General features: G+C 36.3%; 1 protein-coding gene across 1 annotated transcript in view; it reads left to right on the top strand.

The window, feature by feature from the left end:
- LOC148047983 (uncharacterized) overlaps window positions 1–12,709 on the top strand; it is a 61,279-nt gene extending 48,570 nt beyond the window's left edge. Inside the window, exons 22-27 of the mRNA XM_087708214.1 lie at window positions 1,827–1,849; window positions 4,289–4,357; window positions 5,204–5,328; window positions 9,083–9,218; window positions 10,670–10,810; window positions 12,401–12,709. Of these exons, the coding sequence (XP_087564340.1) occupies window positions 1,827–1,849; window positions 4,289–4,357; window positions 5,204–5,328; window positions 9,083–9,218; window positions 10,670–10,810; window positions 12,401–12,527 (621 nt within the window). The 3' untranslated portion in view covers window positions 12,528–12,709. The remainder of the gene's footprint in view (window positions 1–1,826; window positions 1,850–4,288; window positions 4,358–5,203; window positions 5,329–9,082; window positions 9,219–10,669; window positions 10,811–12,400) is intronic.
- The last annotated feature ends 6,636 nt before the right edge of the window (window positions 12,710–19,345 follow it).

Genomic DNA, 19,345 nt, shown 5'->3' with positions numbered 1-19,345 from the left:
ATTGAGGTCATATTCAAAAGCATATTTGTGTATTGGGTGTTATACTTTGAAACATTGGGCCATTTGGGAGAAAGTTGACAACGCTTGGATAGTAGTGTTCTTTGAGCAGGTTTTCTTCTTAAAAATTGCTAATCTAGGTAAAATTGTCAATACTTTAACAGAAGAGCTGGCTTTTGTGACTGGCTTTTATGTTTGACAGTCTGTCCTGCTCACCTTGATCAAAAAAGTTTAGGCAAGAAAAATGAAATGCACAGGTACAGTATAGGTGGTATCTTACTCAATAGTAGTAACTGTGAGAGGGATCTTGGAATCCTAGTGGACAACCATTTAAATATGAGCCAGCAGTGTGCAGCAGCTGCCAAAAAAGCCAACACAGTTCTAGGCTGCATAAACAGAGGGATAGAATTAAGATCACATGGAGTATTAATATCACTTTATAATGCCTTGATAAAGCCACACTTGGAATACTGCATCCAGTTTTGGCTGCCACCATGTAAAAAAGATGTGGAGACTCTAGAAAGAGTGCAGAGAAGAGCAACAAAGATGATTAGGGGATTGGAGGCTAAAACATGAAGCACAGGAACTGGGTATGTCTAGTTTAATGAAAAGAAGGACTAGGAGAGACATGATAGCAGTGTTCCAATACCTCAGGGGCTGCCACAAAGAAGAGGGAATCAAACTATTCTCCAAAGCATCTGAGGGCAAGGCTAGAAGCAACGGGTGGAAACTAATCAAGGAGAGAAGCAATGTGGAACTAAGGAGAAAGTTTCTGACAGTTAGAACAATTAATCAGTGGAACAACTTGCCTTCAGTAGTTGTGAATGCTCCAACACTGGAAGTTTTTAAGAAGATGTTGGATAGCCATTTGTCTGAAGTGGTGTAGGGTTTCCTGCCTAGGCATGGGGTTGGACTAGAAGACCTTCAAGGTCCCTTCCAACTCTGTTATTCTATTCTAAATATAGTTTGTATAGTCTGTTTCTCATTGACCTACCAGCTTGGTATTGGTCCATTGTGTTTTTTTTTCATCTTAGATTGTTCCTCACGTAAACATTCATGTTCCACTGGTAGTAAATTATTCCAGTAGTTATTGCTAAAATAGAGAATTCATTCTCTAAAATTGTTGGAAATGTAATAATCAGGTCAGATCATTTTTTTCATAATAAATGACAATATTTTAAAGCCCAATGGTTTTAGAAAATTATCTATAAAAGAACAAAAACATATTTAAAATGTTGAATGCTACATATTCTATAAAATATACCAAGTTGGCTTTGTATAGGTTGATAGCTGCTAAGATATTTTGTGCTTTTCACTAGTAATTAGATATAACCAGTCCTGTAAAATATGGTAAATTGCATGGAGGGAATGTTCAATGTCAAAAATAACCTTGTGTTTTAAAAATAAATTGGATAAAGAATTCAGTGTGACTTGGAAACCAGTCCTGAATTTCAATTTCACATGTGAGTTTGTACTGCAGCCAAAATTCGGTTTTCTTCTTTCCTAAGCTTTTGACAGGTATGTTTCTTTCTGATTTGTGATGTATAGATATTTGTTTTGGCAAAAATCATTACAATCTTTCATTTTGCTTATAATTTAGACAATATAATCATTGCATATTATTTTGATTACTCTGAAGTTTTAAGTGGACACTGTATATTTAGTCTTGCTTTAACATTTTTATTTAATCCTTCTGGACCTCTTTCTTAATTACTTTTTGCTTTTCCTGTTTTTCTGTTTGTTCTTTATGTTTTAACATATTTAATAACATTTTAAAAATGTATTATCTTTAAAAAAGATAATTCATTTAGTATTTTTCTCTACTTTAGGCATTATCACCTACTGAAAAAAGGTTTGTATAATGGAAAGAAAATATTGGGATATTGCAAATAATGTAACTAGATTACATAGTAAGTGATCAAATCTTTACTTCCTCAAACTTCTCTGTTTCTGGAAAAGACTTTGGGGAGATATTCATTGCAAGCCTCATATTTGTCTTTATTCCTATTGAAAAATGAATTAAAAGAATTTGCATAACAAGGATTAGGGAAAGCACCATTCATTCATTCATTCAACATGTATTTATTTAACAATATTTTATGATCACTCATCTTAACCAATATCACAAGCAAAGACAAAACACAAAGAAATATCAGAAGCCAGATAGTTGATCTATCCTAAAAAAAATCCTGTAACACATAAAAGCTCACACATACTAGGCTCCACTAAAATTCTGTTTCCACAAACAGGGGAGGAGCTAAATCTTCATGGCCTTCCAGAAGATCAGCAGGTTAGGGCCATCCAAATTTCAGGGGGGAAATTGTTTCACAAGGCAAGTACCATAACAGAGAAGGAGTCCTGGGTCCTGCCAGATAACATTGCTTCACAGAAAGGAACCTGAGCATGCTGACCCTTATCGGATCTTATTACAATAGACAGAAATATTCAGGTTTGCAATTAAGCTGGTTCCATGCCATGTAGGGCTTTAAGTGAATTGTACCCGGAAGCCTACTGAAAACCAGTGCAGCTCTCATAGGGGTGATATTACCTGGGTACACTATGGTACGCCAAAATGTCATGTTCTGTCACACTGTGGATTAGCTGAAGCTTCTGAATGCTCTTCAGTGGTAGCCCCAGATAGATGACATTGCAGTAGTCTTGCATGTACAGAACTAAGGCTGAGCAGTCCTTTGTGGTTTAGGAATAGGCACAAGTGATGCACATTGATTTATATAAAAGACCCCCTGGCCATGACTGTTCCCTACTATTCAAGACCATGGGACATGGAGGATCATCAGTTTACCACAGCCACAGTCAATGATGGAAGGTCTCCAGATATCTCAGGGGGGGGCGACGACTAAAATTCATAATCTCTCAGTCTTGTTAGGATTCAGTCAAGTCTATCTAGGATTACACAATTTTAAGGCATGGGGAAAGGCCTTCCAATGCATCACTTGGACTGTCCAGGTGCAGATGTATCTTGGTATCATCAACCTATTGATGATACTTAACCTGGTGCTTCCAGATTACATTTGCCAGTGATTGCTTTAAATAGGAGCAGAAAGAAGGTTGAGTTCTGCCACATCCCACAAAGCAAAAGCCAAGGGCTAGGCCTTCTCCCACCCTCCATCCCACACACAAAGTTGTGTATTGTCAATCTTATTGGATTTCCAGTGATTATCATGTCAAGTTAATAAAGTTATACAGGTTTGATTTAGAACTTAAATAAAATGTCTCTGTAATCCATACTGAACAAAAAGTTTCTAGACCTCCCCCACCCCTACGAAGGATAAATTGGCTTTCATTTCTACTGTTCTAGCCAAACTCATTGTGGTTCTTAGTTTCCTCCTGTCAAGTGTCTTGGTGCAGTAACTCGGGGTCTGGGTTGTTGTTTTTTCCAGTGGCCTCTGTTTGAAATGATTTTGACACATATGTTGCTTTTGAGTTTATAGTTATTCCACTATAAATGCAATTTTCTTGCTATTTTATACTATATTAAATTTATTGTATTGGCCTGGGAATGTATTAATGGCAGACATTTCGTGGCATTTTGACATACACTTTGTGAAGCTTTGAAAATCTTTAATGTTAAATAAAACACATATTTTGTGGAAGTAATTATCAATATTATGATAATACTTACTTGCAGACCAATGAAATCATGCTGTTGAATACAGATAATCCTCGGGTTACAAGCGTCCCCTTAGCGAACGTTTGAAGTTGCAGGATAAGTGCCCCCAAGCATTTCCAAACAAGGCCTGAAACTACAAATCTTGCAGCACCATGGCAGTTGTTCGCCCTTACAAACAATAGCAGAGGCTCTGCAACATTCATCCTGCATGTTGCTGGCCAAAATGGAGCTTCTATGGGGCGGATCCACCCTGTAGAAGCCCCATTCAGTCATTCAGAGGTCTCGCTTGGCAACTTGCCAACCAAAATGGAGCTTCTGTGGGGTGGATCCACCCCTCAGAAGCGCCGTTCAGACTGCAACAGGCCAGGCGAGGCCTTTGGGTGGCCAAACAGGGCTTCTGAGGCGTGGATCCAGCCTCCGGAGGATCCATTTCAGACTGCAATGGGTTGGGGGAGGCCCGCAGAATACTGAATGGAATGCACAAGGCTGGAGAGGAGACTGCTTTGTAGATCTAGAAGGTAAGTGGTGGGGCAGACTGGGGGGGGGGGTAAAGCAATTTGGGGCATATGAGGTATTTCAGTAGGTCAGAAAAGCTTGGATGGTCTTAGGCAGGTGGCCTGTTCCATCCAACTGTTCAAAATTATTATTTTTTCTTTGTAGGCCATTTTCAAGAAAGAAAACAGAACAGTACAATGAAGGCTCTGTATCCTCTAATGAAAAAGATATAAGGTACCCGTGTTATAAAACATATGAAGTATTATTAATAACAAACACTGTTATTAATAATTTGATTTTCTCTTTCAGTATGATTACACCAAATCATATATAGTATATTAAAGAACAAACTCACAACCTAATAGTAGCTGATTAAGCTAATAATAACTATTAAAGAATGAACTCACAATCTAATAGTAACTAATCAAGCTAATAATAACTATAAATATAAGCTGCCAATGTCATATCCAATTTTTCCTCTAATTTCTGACACACCATGCATGTCAAATAATTGTACAAGTATAAAAGGAACTTACCCCACGAGCTCCTATTAAACTAGAGCTTAGTTAAGCCAAAGCTTTCCAAAGCAGCAAGCTTGTCCAGGACTCCTTGCAAGCCTGGGGTTATATAACATCAAAAACTAATATTGTTATTTTGGGAAAACTTAATACTGTGTATCCTCAACTTTTTACTGAGTTTTTGTGGGTTGTATGAGGAATACGTCTATGCGTACCTTCAGGACCTCATATGTCATTTACCGCAGTGTAGTAGTAATAAGTTGTGTACAGTTTTTTGGGAAGAGAAAGGCTATCGATAGTCATGACCTCCAAAATGTACACTCATCATTACAGTGCACTTGTTATTGAAGGTATATTTTAAGGCCTTTTTGTTAAATGACAGTAAAAGTACATTTTTAAAAAGATCTAATTCCTAATATTGATTACTAAAAGGTTTGCTTTTAGTAGCAAGCTCATAATAAATCTTGATAGCCAATTTGGAGGATCAGAAATCTTAAATGAATGATAGTCCAGAAGTATATAGATAAAATTCTGAGCTATTTATATTATGCCTTTTGTTTAGAACGGTGTTCTTGAGGAAAGAAAATGAACGAAATCAGCCAGTGGAAGAACAAAGTTTGACACACGAATTGGGGAAAAGATCATTTTCTCACAGATACTGTTGCACACCTAACAACTCTCAGCAATGTAAGGTTGATTATTCAATTAGCATAACAGGGCTAAAGCATTAGTCTGGGAATCCCAAAAAACATTAGGGAAAAAGATGAGAAGGCAAATCTTTTCCACTTCATTGCCAAGTGAATTGAATCAGGTGTTTAGGTCATCATAATTGAGCTCAAGTTAAAAGATATTTTACATTTAAATGTAAAATTGCACCAAAAGGAATGACTCCTCCCTTTTTCCTAATGTTGACTTACTGTATTTTTTGGAATATAAGTCGCACCAAGATTTTGTAGAGACAAATTAAAAAAAAGGTTTTGCACTCTACAGACCTCCCCAAAACAGCCCATTTTTCATGAAAACGGGCCCATTTTATGTAAAAAAAAGAGCATGCTCATTTCTGCCCTCCCCAGCCCCCAAGAGCACTCGGAAGCTTCCTAAAGGCCATGGCCATTTTAGTGAAAGGGTTGGGGTTTCGGGAGGCAAAAAATGCTGTATTCAGTGTATAAGACATGCCCATATTTTCAGCCTATTTTTTGAGGGGGAAAAGGTGCATCTTATACTCTGAAAACTACAGTAGTAGCACTATTTTCTTAGTAAAATTATTTGCAATGATCATTAGTTTAAGGAATAATCAAAGTGAAATCATGAATTAAGTTGAGGTGATGCTAAAGGATGAAAACCACTAACAAAAATTTTAATTGAATGGACTGACATTTTTTTTCAAAGTTCTACTCTCAATTTTTCTTGTTGCTTAATGCTAGGCCGCACAAAAATAATCAAAATTAGAAGTTATGACTCATTAAGTGTCAACATGCCCTTAACCTTAATTTATTTGCGGGTGGCTTCTGCTTTAAATAACAACTAGATTGAGCATATGGTTTACATGAGGCAAGCAATTCAAAGCGTTTCTTCCATTCTACATAATTACTGGCCACTTAAAGCCCAGTATACACCCTTTCCATACCAGCACAACAGATGACATCAATAGAATATATTTTCCAACTAAAATAAACACTTCTTCCCTGGTATAATTTTAGGTATGCCACAATATACCACAAAAGAGCTGTCCATATTATTTCATTGATATCATTTAGATTTTTAAATATATGTATAACTTGAACCTTTGAAGTAGACTCCTTATATTAACTGAGTAACAAAATTTATAAGTTTAGGTTACAAATTAACATTTAAACATGAGCAAAATAGTAGATAAATTACCTTTAACACATGCCTTTATAATTTGTCCTAGAAAACTAATGTTACCAACATGATGATGATAGTATGCCTTGGGGTTGCAAACAGTCGGAATATTTTGTAACTGGTATAATGTTTATTTTTTACATGAAGACAAGCTAATTCTTCGCCAAGATTTCAGATTCTGCACTATTATATTTTATTTAAATGTGATGCCTTCAGGCAACAAATGCTTAGCCATAGAACATTCTGGTGTACCTGCCACCTAGTTTAGACGAAATGCTAGACAAATATGTACTGTTTCCTCGTGAAGTTCTTTTGCCTGTCATCTTTAAATTAGGTCCAAAAAATCTCCCTATTGACAGGATATCTTAGGTGTATGTTATGACTGTGCTATTTGAGGTCAACTGATCTAGCACAGATGAGACCTATTATAGAATGGCTTTTTATGATCTGTCAAATACACTGGTCATGACCATAATTCATTCCATAACTTTAGTCACAAACCGATTTGGTCGTAACCCAAACCAAATTTTGGAAATTTGGCACTTACAAAAAAAAATGGCACAGAAGGGTGTGTGTGTGTGTGATTTTTTTGATCGGAACCTGATTTGGTTGTGGTTAGAAGTGTTCATGACCAGAGGTTCTACTCTTGGTCCAAAATTGCATAATTCACCAACTTGCCTCTTTAAGGCTGATTGGATTAATGCATTTTAATGTAGTTTGTTCTTGTTATAATTCATTTATAAAATTAGTTCTGTGGGGTTTTTTATTAAAAATGTTTCTAGAAAGTGAAAAACATAATAAAACAAAAACAACAGAACTATACAAAATTCCTTAAATATTTTTAAAACATCACAAAGGGCTTTGCATGCATTTCCTGATGCATTCTCTGGCATTTATTTAGAAGAACATCACTTTTCTAGATAGGGAGATATCCATGATATAGATATTAATACTTATACCCTCTGGATAATTTTCACTTGGGATATAGAATCAATCCCACATTGATCATAATTGACTTCTAGCAAGACTGGGGAAGGGAAAATGCAACCCTCTTGGTCTTGCTTGATCTTTCACAGCCTTCCATAACATTAATCAGTTTTGTTCCAAACCCACTGCAAGTAATGAGAGTGGGAGGCATTGTTTTTCAGTGCTTTCCCACCTTCTTGAATGTGTTGTTCCAGTCAGTGGTGATAGAGAAAAAGAAGTTCAAGGTTCAAGGTCCTCTACTGTGGAGTTCTACAACGTTGGACAATTTCTCTCTTTCTATTTAACATGAATATGAAGCCACAGAGGGAAGCTATCAATTACTACACAGTCAGTACACTCTGTACTTATATCATAAGTATGTTGTTGTTAGTTGCGAAGTCGTGTCTGATCCATCGCAACCCCATGGACAATGTTCCTTCAGGCCTTCCTGTCCTCTACCATCCTCTGGAGTCCATTTAAGTATACAATGTACGATAATCAGTTCTAAGTCTCAGTTGCTGACCAAACAGGAGATGTGATTAGGATTCCTTCTTGATGTCTGGGACAATTGGGTCTAGATAGGGATGACTAAGTTTAGGTTCAATGCTATTAAGATAGAATGGCTGTGAATGTAAAAGGCAGTTTGGTCTAGTGGTTATGTTAGCAGGCATGAAGAGCCAGCTGAGTGACCTTTGGTCATTCACTCTCTCTCAGCCCAACTTACCTCACAATGTTGTCGTTGTGGGGGGAAATAAGAGGAGAAAGGAGTATTGTGTATGTTTGCCACATTGAGATATTTATAAAAATAATGAAGGTAGGATAAAAATACTTTTTTTAAAAGCCTTATGATTCCACAGAAATTTCATCTTTAATTCTGGATAGATCAAACTACTTTATAGGTGAAGCCTATAAGCTCATTAAATAATTATATAATTTTAAAAATTCCTAGCTCAAAGCTGTATGACACATTCTAAATATGCTATGCTAGGGTGACTTTCCAGTCTTGAATACAACAGGGAATAAATAATACATGCATTTATTCATTTTCATCCACATATTGCACAAATCAATGAAACTTTTTTCCAGTATCAAATGTACAAAAACCAGCAATTTAATACATCAATTATTTAATATAAAAATAATTAATAAAAGCAGTATATTATTAAGAATCACTTATGCAAAAAATAATAATACTGAATATGTTTGAGCCTGATAGCAAAAAAGACAGTTCAAATCTTCTCACATGACAATATGCCATAACAAAGTTGTCATGGTCAAAATAAGTAAATATAAGCACTATCTTAACTTAAATTGCTATCTTATTCTTCCTTATCATTCAGTGGGAACAATTCCCACTGAACTCAGACTTAGTTGTGAGTCGGTAAGCATAAGACTGCTCTTTTGCATCAATGCATAAAGCTTGATATCAGAAATTATGCTTTACAATGACTGTGAATACATATAAAGCAACCTTATAACGGAGGGAAACTATCACTGAGAACGTTTATTGACCATAAGGTCAATTTAAAAACAAGAATGTAAATTTAACAAATTATATATTGCAACACTCCTAAAGTTTTATACCTCTTGCTCTTTATTCCTTGTTGCCTAGATCAAACTTTAGATTATTCCAACCTTGTATCTGAATCATTTTTTGCTATGATGAAGCCTTCCAAACAATATCAAAGACGCCCATGTACAGTGATGGAAGAAACTACCATTAACCTTCCTAGGGACTTCCCTTACAGGTAAATCAATAAATTATTTTTAAAAATGTCAATTTGTTTAGTAAATGAATTCCTTTTAGTATAGTTCAAAATATCTTGCTCTTGTTTATATTAAGATTTCATCCATCTGAAAGTAGAGCAAATGCAGTTGTTCCATGTATAATGCAGCACTCAACTTTTAAATTTTATTCTGCCTTTTCATCCTTTCCTTTTTGGGTAAATGTGTCTTTGAGTACATTTCCAGCATTGAGGGGATTTCTATCCTACTTTAACATCTGCAGGGGATACTGTATCATATCCTGTCCAACTAGATAACATAGAAATCCTTCTAGAATTCACCAAGAAAAATAATTAAAGAGAAAAGGGGTTGTTCTGTTTGAAAAAGAATTATTTTAATAAACTTCTCTTATAATTTACTCCAGGTTTTTTTGGGGGGGGGGATGTTCTTTATAAATAATTTTGCTCTATATTATTTTGTTAATATCTTCTTGTATCCTTGGCTCTAATAAACATGAGAAGCACACTTCAGTCATATTTTTATTATTGATTCCTGTTATTTTCTGTAGTACTGCACTGCTAAAATGCTTATCTCATTTTTAATTTTTTTTTTGGGGGGGAAGCTGGAAAAGAACCAAGAACCATCCTCACTGTGTGAAGTTTTAAAATCCCTAAACAGTTCTGAAGCCTGTCAAATTGGTTGTTCTATGTTTGTATGTATACTAACCTATCCAGGTTTAAAGAAACAGATGACAACAGAGATACTTCCTATCGCAGGCAGACATGTTCTCTCTGGTAATATGAGTGTTCCTGAGAGCAGGAATCTCTCCTGAGGCTTAGCAAAGCAGGCTTTACAATTCTAGTTCAAATGACATTTTTAACAAGGAAAAACATTGTAACGATAGACAAAGCCTGACACTTAGTTAACTGCATGTTAGCATGTAGCAGAATCCCAAGGTACGTGCTCTGTGTGAGTGTGCCTGGGAAGAAAAACAAAAGGAAATGATCTGAAATTAGCAAAAAGCAGGCAGAGAGACGAAGAGGGACCCAGAATAAATCTCTATTGATATCCCATTGCACTTTGTGTTCAGTAGCTTGCAAGATACCAAAAGATCAATGCCACTGAATTCACACTTCAAACACTTTCACTGTAACCAAGTTCTGGGAGTTTTGAAAACTGTGGAAGAAGTTTGTAAATACATGATAACTGTAAAGAGATGGTATGGCTCTCTATGGTATCTGGCTCTCTAATTAATTAAGAAATAACGTATGGCAATTAGTAAGCCTTCTGTGGAATGTCTGAGAATATCCTACAGAAGACAAAATACATGTTGAAAACCTCATCCTAATCATGTCCCTAGGGAAGTGAACACAGGAATGCAAAATATTCAGACACTAGGATTGTATTAAATTGATATGCATTTTTGTCCTTAAATAATATACATTTAATTCAGTGTAATCTGTTCTATTTATAGACTGGCCTGGGGGACACCAACCACTCAAGATCTGAGCATAAAACTCTATCATCCTAAACTGAAATTGAGAAAAGAACAGGGAACAAGCAAAGTGGTTCAAGAAAAAGCTTTGCCACCAACCAGATCAATTCCAGACAGAGGGTATATTTGACAGATAACAGTCACTATGATGCCAATACTCCTTTGTTAGCAATAGCGTTAATTGTGTCAGTATTATTTTCATGTGAAGACAAAGAGAGCAAACTTTTCAGTGTGGTCTTTCAATGCACTTTCAAGGTTTCATAGATTTTTAAGTAAAAGGGGAAATATTTATGGAACAGTCCAGTTTTAGAACAATGCTGTTTAAGATTGCTACTAAAATCTGAACATTTTAAGCTGAACTGAGCAGATAGATATCATCCATGTTTATTACATTTTTCCACAGTAATCGGTTTTTTTTGTTTATTTTGGGATTTTTTGGCAGAGTTTGTTCTCTATAATGGTAGACTTCTTGCCTTGATAAAAATGTCAGATCTGGTGCTAATTTCACAGAGCCAGCAAGTAACAGGATCTAGAGATCTTTGGGCAATCTTTTGATTTCACATATGCATCTATGACTCCAGAGTAAAACAATAAATAAAATAAAAATGAATCATAATAAATTTTATCCTGCATAATATGCAAGGTTTACCACTAGTATAATGTGGTATATTTCCATGGATTTGCAGAATTTTCCAAGCTCCTATTGCTAATGTAATAAAGAGATAAACATTTTTTAAAAATCTCCATATTCACTAGTTTAGCAGATTTATTGTTTTTTCTATTGGAAAATTGAGTATGGCAACAGCAAAAATAGGAAAATCAATAGAAGGAAAAACAAGCATTGAACTGGAATTGAATTGGCAAGTGTATCCTTGCACAATAAATATGCTATAAATCCCAAACTTCTATCCTTTTAAAAAAGTTACTTCTGAGAGGATCCCAAAATAGTGATACCTAAAGAAAAGTGATACCTTGCTTTATGATCCATGGTGGTCTGAAATCAAAATGCAAAGACCTCTTATAGGTTTTGTTCCTGAAGAACAAACTATCAGCAGGAAAACAATGAGGCATTTCATTGGTCTTTGGTTTTTACTTCTACTAGTTCTGTAATGCTAAGTGAGTGTAAATCAAAATGAAATTATGTGTGACACATGAGAATGATAAGCTAAAGAAGCATACTTTTGTTGTCTTACACTTACATAAAGACCCATCTAAAAACTTCCAGTTGAAGAAATAATGCAACAATTTTGTTTTTTTTACATCCAGCTATACTACCATTCCGTTTCCTTGAACATAGCCAAAAAAAAAAAGTTATACTGTCTATGAAACATGAAACACTTGATCATTCATTTGATGTTTGTAATTTACTTGAAACATAAACTGCTTATTTTGTTTATGGAGATTCTCAGTCATCCAGGCCATAATTGTCCCAAAGGTGCTTTTTTCCAAGAGGCAACTGGACTTTCTTGTTTTTCTTTGAAGACGTTTCACTTCTCATCCAAGAAGCTTCTTCAGCTCTGTTTATTTTGTTAACTTTTGAAGTTCTAGTCAGTTCACCATAGTTAAGAACTACTTTTTTTCTTGATTAAGGCCACATTTGTCCATTAATTCATGGTGGGGACTTCATTCTTAAAAAATATTGAATGTTTAATTAATATATCAATACAGTTAATATGGTCACTGACTAATTTTCTTTCTTCCATTCTTCAGGAGATACATCTTAGTGAATGACCCAAATTCATCACCTTCAATTCCCACTATGAGTTCACTGGAAAGCAGGTTGCTCAGTGCCCGTTTCCCTGTGCAGAAAGAAAAGATTCTTCGTTCTCTCTTCTGAGATATGAGGGAAGCCAAGTAGTCCTATCCACTTCTTTCACCAGCTTCGTTGTAACGAATAAGCCATTTTCAACATCTTCTTGCATACCTTCACTAGATAGTAACGCAAAAAAACTAATGTAACAGCGTATTCTCCCTTTTTAATATTTGAACAAATTAACCTGGTTTGATTAGCTATGCAATAACACCAGCATCTGAGCCTCCATATTTGATTGTGTAGCATGATTTATTTTTATGATGTACTTTTTGCAGCTTTTAATCTATTCTTACATGAATATTTTGTCAATGAAGTAGTTTTTGAAGGAATAACAGCAGAGCAAAATATCACACACACCCCAATATGGTATGTACTTCACTTTCTTGTACCTGCAAAGACAGAGTTAACTATCTGTGTTGTTAACTATCTGTGTTGTTTCTCTAGCCACATCAACATGTTTTTGGTAAACTGGTGATCTATTCATTCATGGTCCAATTTTCCTTGAGGATTAATTAGTAGTTATGTTAATTACTTCTACCTACTACTAAGTGAGATGTAGGGTTAGGATTAGGGTTAGTGAATCCTGAAAGGGGAGTCACTTTGAAATTGAGACATCTCACAAACTGCTGAAGCCTGCATATACAGATTTCTTACCCTCTTATCAATGCATTGTAACCTATGTCCTTAAAATGTCTAATTGTACTAATTAAATTCAAGAGATGTGAGTTGCTAAGCAAACCTTAAATAAGACCATACCCTTAAAATCTGTAATTAAAATACCTGGTATAAAAGCAAAGATAATGTAATTTTGCTGAACCAATAAATGATTAATTTAAAACTATTCTTTGGCCACGATTTCCCTTTTCACTGTGTAAGATTTTGTCTTTTATTTGCTTTCTAAAGTTTTCAGAGTTCTTCTAGTCTAATCAATAAATAGGTCTCTCCATATCTTGGATTGGGCCTTTGAACCCCTTTTTACAACACTTGGTGCCCTCTTTGAAAACAGCAATAATGTTTTGAGGCTGGAAATACATAATATTAGTATAAGCCACAATATAAGGTCAATCATTTAAAATCAAATAAATACTCCACCCATTCCAAAAAGCCAGAATAAAATACATGACCTAACCTAAGACAATTTTCATTTCAATATGAGCAATATTGCTTCCTTGGGCTTGAACAGAATGACCTAATATCCATTGACTCTGAAAGATGGAAGGAGAACTCTAAAATTTAAACTCTGGATCATAAATCTATATGTACTCTTTGGTTGCTATGTAGACACATCTATGTGAATATGAGTTTATTTTTATCTGCAGTAATAATGATTTAAATTACCTGAGCTAGAAATTTGCTGCAGAAAAACAAATCTTTGGATATCCAATCTCCAACCTATGTTTTTAGGGAAGGTGATAGAGAGGGTGGTTGAACTTCAGCTCCAGAGGATTGTTAAGAAGGCAGATGATTGGACTCATTTCAGTAGGGTTTCAAGCCAGGATTCGGTATGAAGAAAGCATTAGCTATGGTCCTTGATGACTTGTGGTGAAGCTGAGAAATTTGTGGTATATCTCTCCTTGTATTCCCTAATCTCTCAGCTGCTTTTATTGCCATCAACCATGAGATCCTTTCAGATCAATTTAGGACTGAGGGTAGGAAGCATTATTTTAGAATGTGTCTCCTTTCTATGTGGCTGGTTTCAGTTGGGGTTGACAGGAAGGGAGTGTTTGCACCCATCCCCACCCACTTGTGGGGTGCTGCTGATTCAACATTCCCTTTCTGTTTTAATATCAACATTAAACCACTGTGTGAAGTGGTTTCCCTTAGTTAGGACTCAGATTATCATCAATATGATGTATATCGCTAACCTCAGCAGGTTAAGTGAGGCAGTAGAAGTCTTAACCCATCATTTGAAGGCTGCATAGATCTACATGAAAAGGAATAAACTTAAGACTCAATCATGAAGACTGAACAGCTTTGCCCGTTTTGCCTCACCATCACCCATATTGTGCCAGATCACTTGGACTGGGAGGCCCTGGACTAACTGACCCTTTAGAGAGGGACACATGCCTTGGGTCAGTGATGGCGAACCTTTTTGTAAAGGCGTGCCAAAATTGAGTGTGTGCACACTATTAAAATAAAAAAGTTATCCGTGAGCATTTGCATAGATTCATCTTATGCACCAGTTGCATTCCATTCCATTCAAATATTCCCCTTTAAAATGAACATGTGTAAAAGTAAAACCCTTTGTGTTTTTTTGTCAGCATCGAGGAGGGGGGGAGTAACACCAACCTTTGCTGCCTTCTGTGCAGCAAAATACAAGGCTGCTCGGAGCAGGTGAATGTATCTCTCATCAAGAAGATTTCTGTAATCTGATCTGTGATTTGAGCTCTGCAGATCCAAGGAGCAACCATTGTTATTTTAAAACTGAAGTAGCAAACAGTCTGTACAAGGCAGACATCTGTTTTGGAAATGTGCAACATTATAAGCCCAAACTTCCAGAAGGCATTGAATTCTTTCAATGGATATTTGATGTTGCATTTTTGTCCAATTACCAGCATGTAGTAATTACTGTACAAAAAATAACTCCCAACTTCAGGACTTCTATTGTATTACTAACTTAGAAAGAGACAACGTGAATAGCCTTCATTTCAAGCTATTGTTAGTTTAAAAAGTATCTTTAATATTACTTGCTGGTGGGTTTCCACTCAACCTCATTCACAGGATTAGCTAAAAGAAAAGGTCCTGGATTTACTTAAAAAGCAAAATATGCTTTATTTTGCAGAGATACTCTATTGCTTAGGCTGAGAAACACTACTCTAGAGTGATTTAGGCTATTTCAATAGTAATTGAAATGGGCCATAATAGCTCTGCCTTCATGCGAGCTTATTTTCTGCATTGTATCTGCTGAGAGATCTGCTAAAATTTTACAATACAATACAATAGCAGAGTTGGAAGGGACCTTGGAGGTCTTCTAGTCCAACCCCCTGCCTAGGCAGGAAACCCTATACCGTTTCAGACAAATGGCTGTCCAAAATCTTCTTAAAGACTTCCAGTGTTGGGGCATTCACAACTTCTGGAGGCAAGCTGTTCCACTGACTAATTGTTCTAACTGTCAGGAAATTTCTCCTCAGTTCTAAGTTGCTTCTCTCCTTGATTAGTCTCCACTCATTGTTTCTTTTCCTGCCCTCAGGTGCCTTGGAGAATAGTTTGACTCCCTCTTCTTTGTGGCAACCCCTGAGATATTGGAACACTGCTATCACGTCTCCCCTAGTCCTTCTTTTCATTAAACTAGACATACCCAGTTCCTGCAACCGTTCTTCATATGTTTTAGTCTCCAGTCCCCTAATCATCTTTGTTGCTTTTCTCTGCACTCTTTCCAGAGTCTCCACATCGTGGTCTAATTGAACTGAATGCAGTATTCCAAGTGTGGCCTTACCAAGGCATTATAAAGTGGTATTAACACTTCACGTGATATTGATTCTATCCCTCTATTTATGCAGCCTAGAACTGTGTTGGCTTTTTTGGCAGCTGCTGCACACTGCTGGATCATTTTAAATGGTTGTCCACTAGGACTCCAAGATCCCTTTCACAGTTACTACTACTGAAGAAGGTATCACCTATACTGTACATGTGCATTTCGTTTTTGTTGCCTAAATGTAGAACCTTACTCTTCACCATTGAATTTCATTTTATTAGATAGTGCCCAATGTAGTGTGCTCCCTACATACCTTAGTTAGCTGACTAGCAAAAAGTTCATCTACTTCCTCTGCTTGGTTGGATGGCCTGTATTTTAAACCAATGGCAATATCATTTTCCCACCAACCTTTAATATTGACCCAAATGCATTCAAGATAATTCTCATCATTGTTGTGCTCTATTTCTGTAGAGATATAGTTATTTCTTATATATAGTGCAACTCCAACTCCTCTTTTATTTGGTCTATTTCTTTTAAATAATTTAAATCCTTCTAGCTGTATATTCCATTTGTCGGTTTCATCCCACCAAGTTTCTGTAATGGCAATAATATCATATCTGCCCTCATTTACTTGAATTTCGAATTCACCCTGTTTATTCCTCATACTCTGTGCATTGGTGTATAGACATTTGAGTCCATTTTGATTGACCTTATGTTTACTGTCTACATAACCTGTGTTATGCCTGACTGCCCCTATTTTCTTGCCACTTGTATGATTCATGCACATGGTATGGCAATCACTATTAAATGCTTGGTTTTGCTTGACAGCAGGACTGATAATCTTACCCGCACAAACATCTATGTTACATGCACTTATAATCATATGAATTTTAGTTTGCTGGGGACAGAAATGTTCTGTATCTATTAATTCTCTGTCCCCGTTGTTCAGTTTAAATGTTTATGCAGAACATCTGTGAATTTAATGCCAAGTAACTCAGTCCCTTTCTTGAATGAGTGCAAACCATCTCTTTTGTACAGTTTTTCATTGGACCAGCTACAGGCATCATGACTAATAAAACCAAAGCCTTCCCTTTTACACCACTCCTTTAGCCACACATTAAACTCTGCTACACACTGATCCTTCCCTTTTTGTTCCTTATATACTGGTAAAACCTCTGAAAAGATAAGCCTACAACCTATACTATTAAGTTCATACCCCAAGTTCTGGAAATCATTCTGCACAGAAAGTACATCTTTCTGGGACAGATCATTAGTGCCAAGATGTATAATAGCATCAACATCACAGTCCTTACTTGCATTCTTGACTATCTTAAGAATATGCCTCTTGTCTCTGCTGGCGGTAGCACCTGGCAGACACCTGACCTCTTTTAGAACCTCCATATGAAGGTGACTTCTCTTTTTGCATAACTTGCTCTTCTTCTGAGACTGATGTGTGATACCTGGTTCCCCATTTCACCTTTCCGAAGAAAGTTCTTCATTTTGGACCACGATCCCCTGCTTATTCATCATTTTGAATGGTGGAGATGTAGAGAATGTTGAATATTTTAGTGAAAGGAAGCCAACAACCTTTATGGTGGTGATTTCATTCTCAAATTGCTTTTACCTGTAAGATAGTACTCTTAACATTCAACCAGAATCTGCTTTCCTACAATTCTAGACAGTTGTTCCAAGTCCAGAAAAACATCAGCCAGGGATAATACAGAATAGATCTTGACTTTCTCCTGTAAGGCACTTCTCCAGAAACTTTGCAAGTGTTATAATACTTCTAGCAATAGTTTTTTTTATCTCTTGGTAAAATTAAAATTCCCTAAGTTGCTTCTCCTAATAGTGTATTTACTACAACCACCACCTTGTGTCATTCTCACTGCCATTCTCACCTATTGTGAAAGTTTTGATTTTGATCCTTACAATAAGCAAAAGATTGAACTGAGTTGTCCAAACCATGCCTTTCCATACCACGATTCTACAGTTTTAAGAGTTCTTTGGGAATGATTTGAAGCTCATTTTCCCCAAAGAAAATATTTGATGATACACATGGATAATCCTCAACTTGTGACCATTTATTTAGAGACTGTTCAAAGTTACAACTTTGAATTTTGACCATTTACGACCCTTGCAGCATCCTCATAATCACATGATCAAAATTCACACACCTGGCAACTGGCAAGTATTAATGATAGCTGCAGTGTCCCAGGATCGTGTGATCACCTTTTGCAATCTTCTGACAAGCAAAATCAATGGAGAAGACAGATTCACTTCACTTAACCATGTTACTAACTTAACAACTACAGTGACTTGCTTAACAACTGGCAAGAAAGGTCGTCAAATGGGGCAAAACTCACTTAAAAACTCTCACCTAGCAATGGAAATTTTGGGCTCAATTGTGGTTGTAAGTCAAGGTCTACCTTAGTAATTACTTTGCCCGTTTTATGTTATTAATACCCTGTTTTGCATTTTTTTAAAATACATGAAAAATTTGACAAACATGTTTCTGTTTAAAATGAGAATTCCCTCCAATCTTTTAATCAGTTACATATAAAGGGAAATTGTTAGCACAATGAAACATTTATATACTCAGAAGAAATGAAGAGTGATCAGATACTGTATCTTTTGGAGTATAGGACATACCTTTTTCCCTTTAAAAAGGGTGAAAATCTGGTTGCGTCTTTAACACTGAATACAGCATTTTTGGCCTCCCGAAACCTTACCCCCTTCACCAAAATGGCCATCCATAGCCTTTAGGAGGCTTCCAGAGTGTTCCTGGGGGCTGGTGAGGGCAGAAATGAGTGAAAAACAGGCCTATTTATACTCAATCTTGCCCCTGCCCAGCCCTCAGGAGCACTCTATAAGCCTCCTAAAGGCTATTTTGTCAAAATGGGCCCATTTTGGAGCTCCTTTTTGGGGGGGCCACCCCGCAGGAACACTCTACAAGCCTCCTAAAGGCTATTCATCTCCTCTTTTTTTTTTGACAAAAAATGGGTCTGTTTTCATGAAAAACGGGCCATCTTTTGGAGGTCTGCAAAAACTTTTTTTAAAAATTTGCCTCTTCAAAAACTTGGTGTGTCTTATACTATGAAAAATATAGTAGATATAGCAGTGTCAAGCTGGTGGCCCATGGGCCAGATGTATCACACACAGGCCACACCCACCCCAGCTCCCCAAAGGAAAAACATCACGATATGTCATGTGACGGCAATGTGACATAGTGAGTTTGACACTCGTGAGATAGAACAAGCACTGATATTTAAAACCTTACTGTATTTATCTTAAAAGTGCACAAAACCTCAGAGATAGGGCAAAGCATGGCTGACTTTAAGAAAATAGTTTTAGCTTCTCTTTCTATCTGTTGAACCGACATGGTACTGTATATTAAGCACCCAGAGAAAGTAAAAGAGGAGAAAGAGGA

Source organism: Thamnophis sirtalis, unplaced genomic scaffold (genome assembly GCF_051295495.1).
Source record: "Thamnophis sirtalis isolate CommonGarterSnake01/CBP01778 unplaced genomic scaffold, rThaSir2_p1.2 scaffold_3, whole genome shotgun sequence".
Lineage (NCBI taxonomy): Eukaryota > Metazoa > Chordata > Lepidosauria > Squamata > Natricidae > Thamnophis > Thamnophis sirtalis.
The sequence above is the reverse complement of the archived record's forward strand: the minus strand, read 5'-3'. Positions and strand labels throughout refer to the sequence as shown.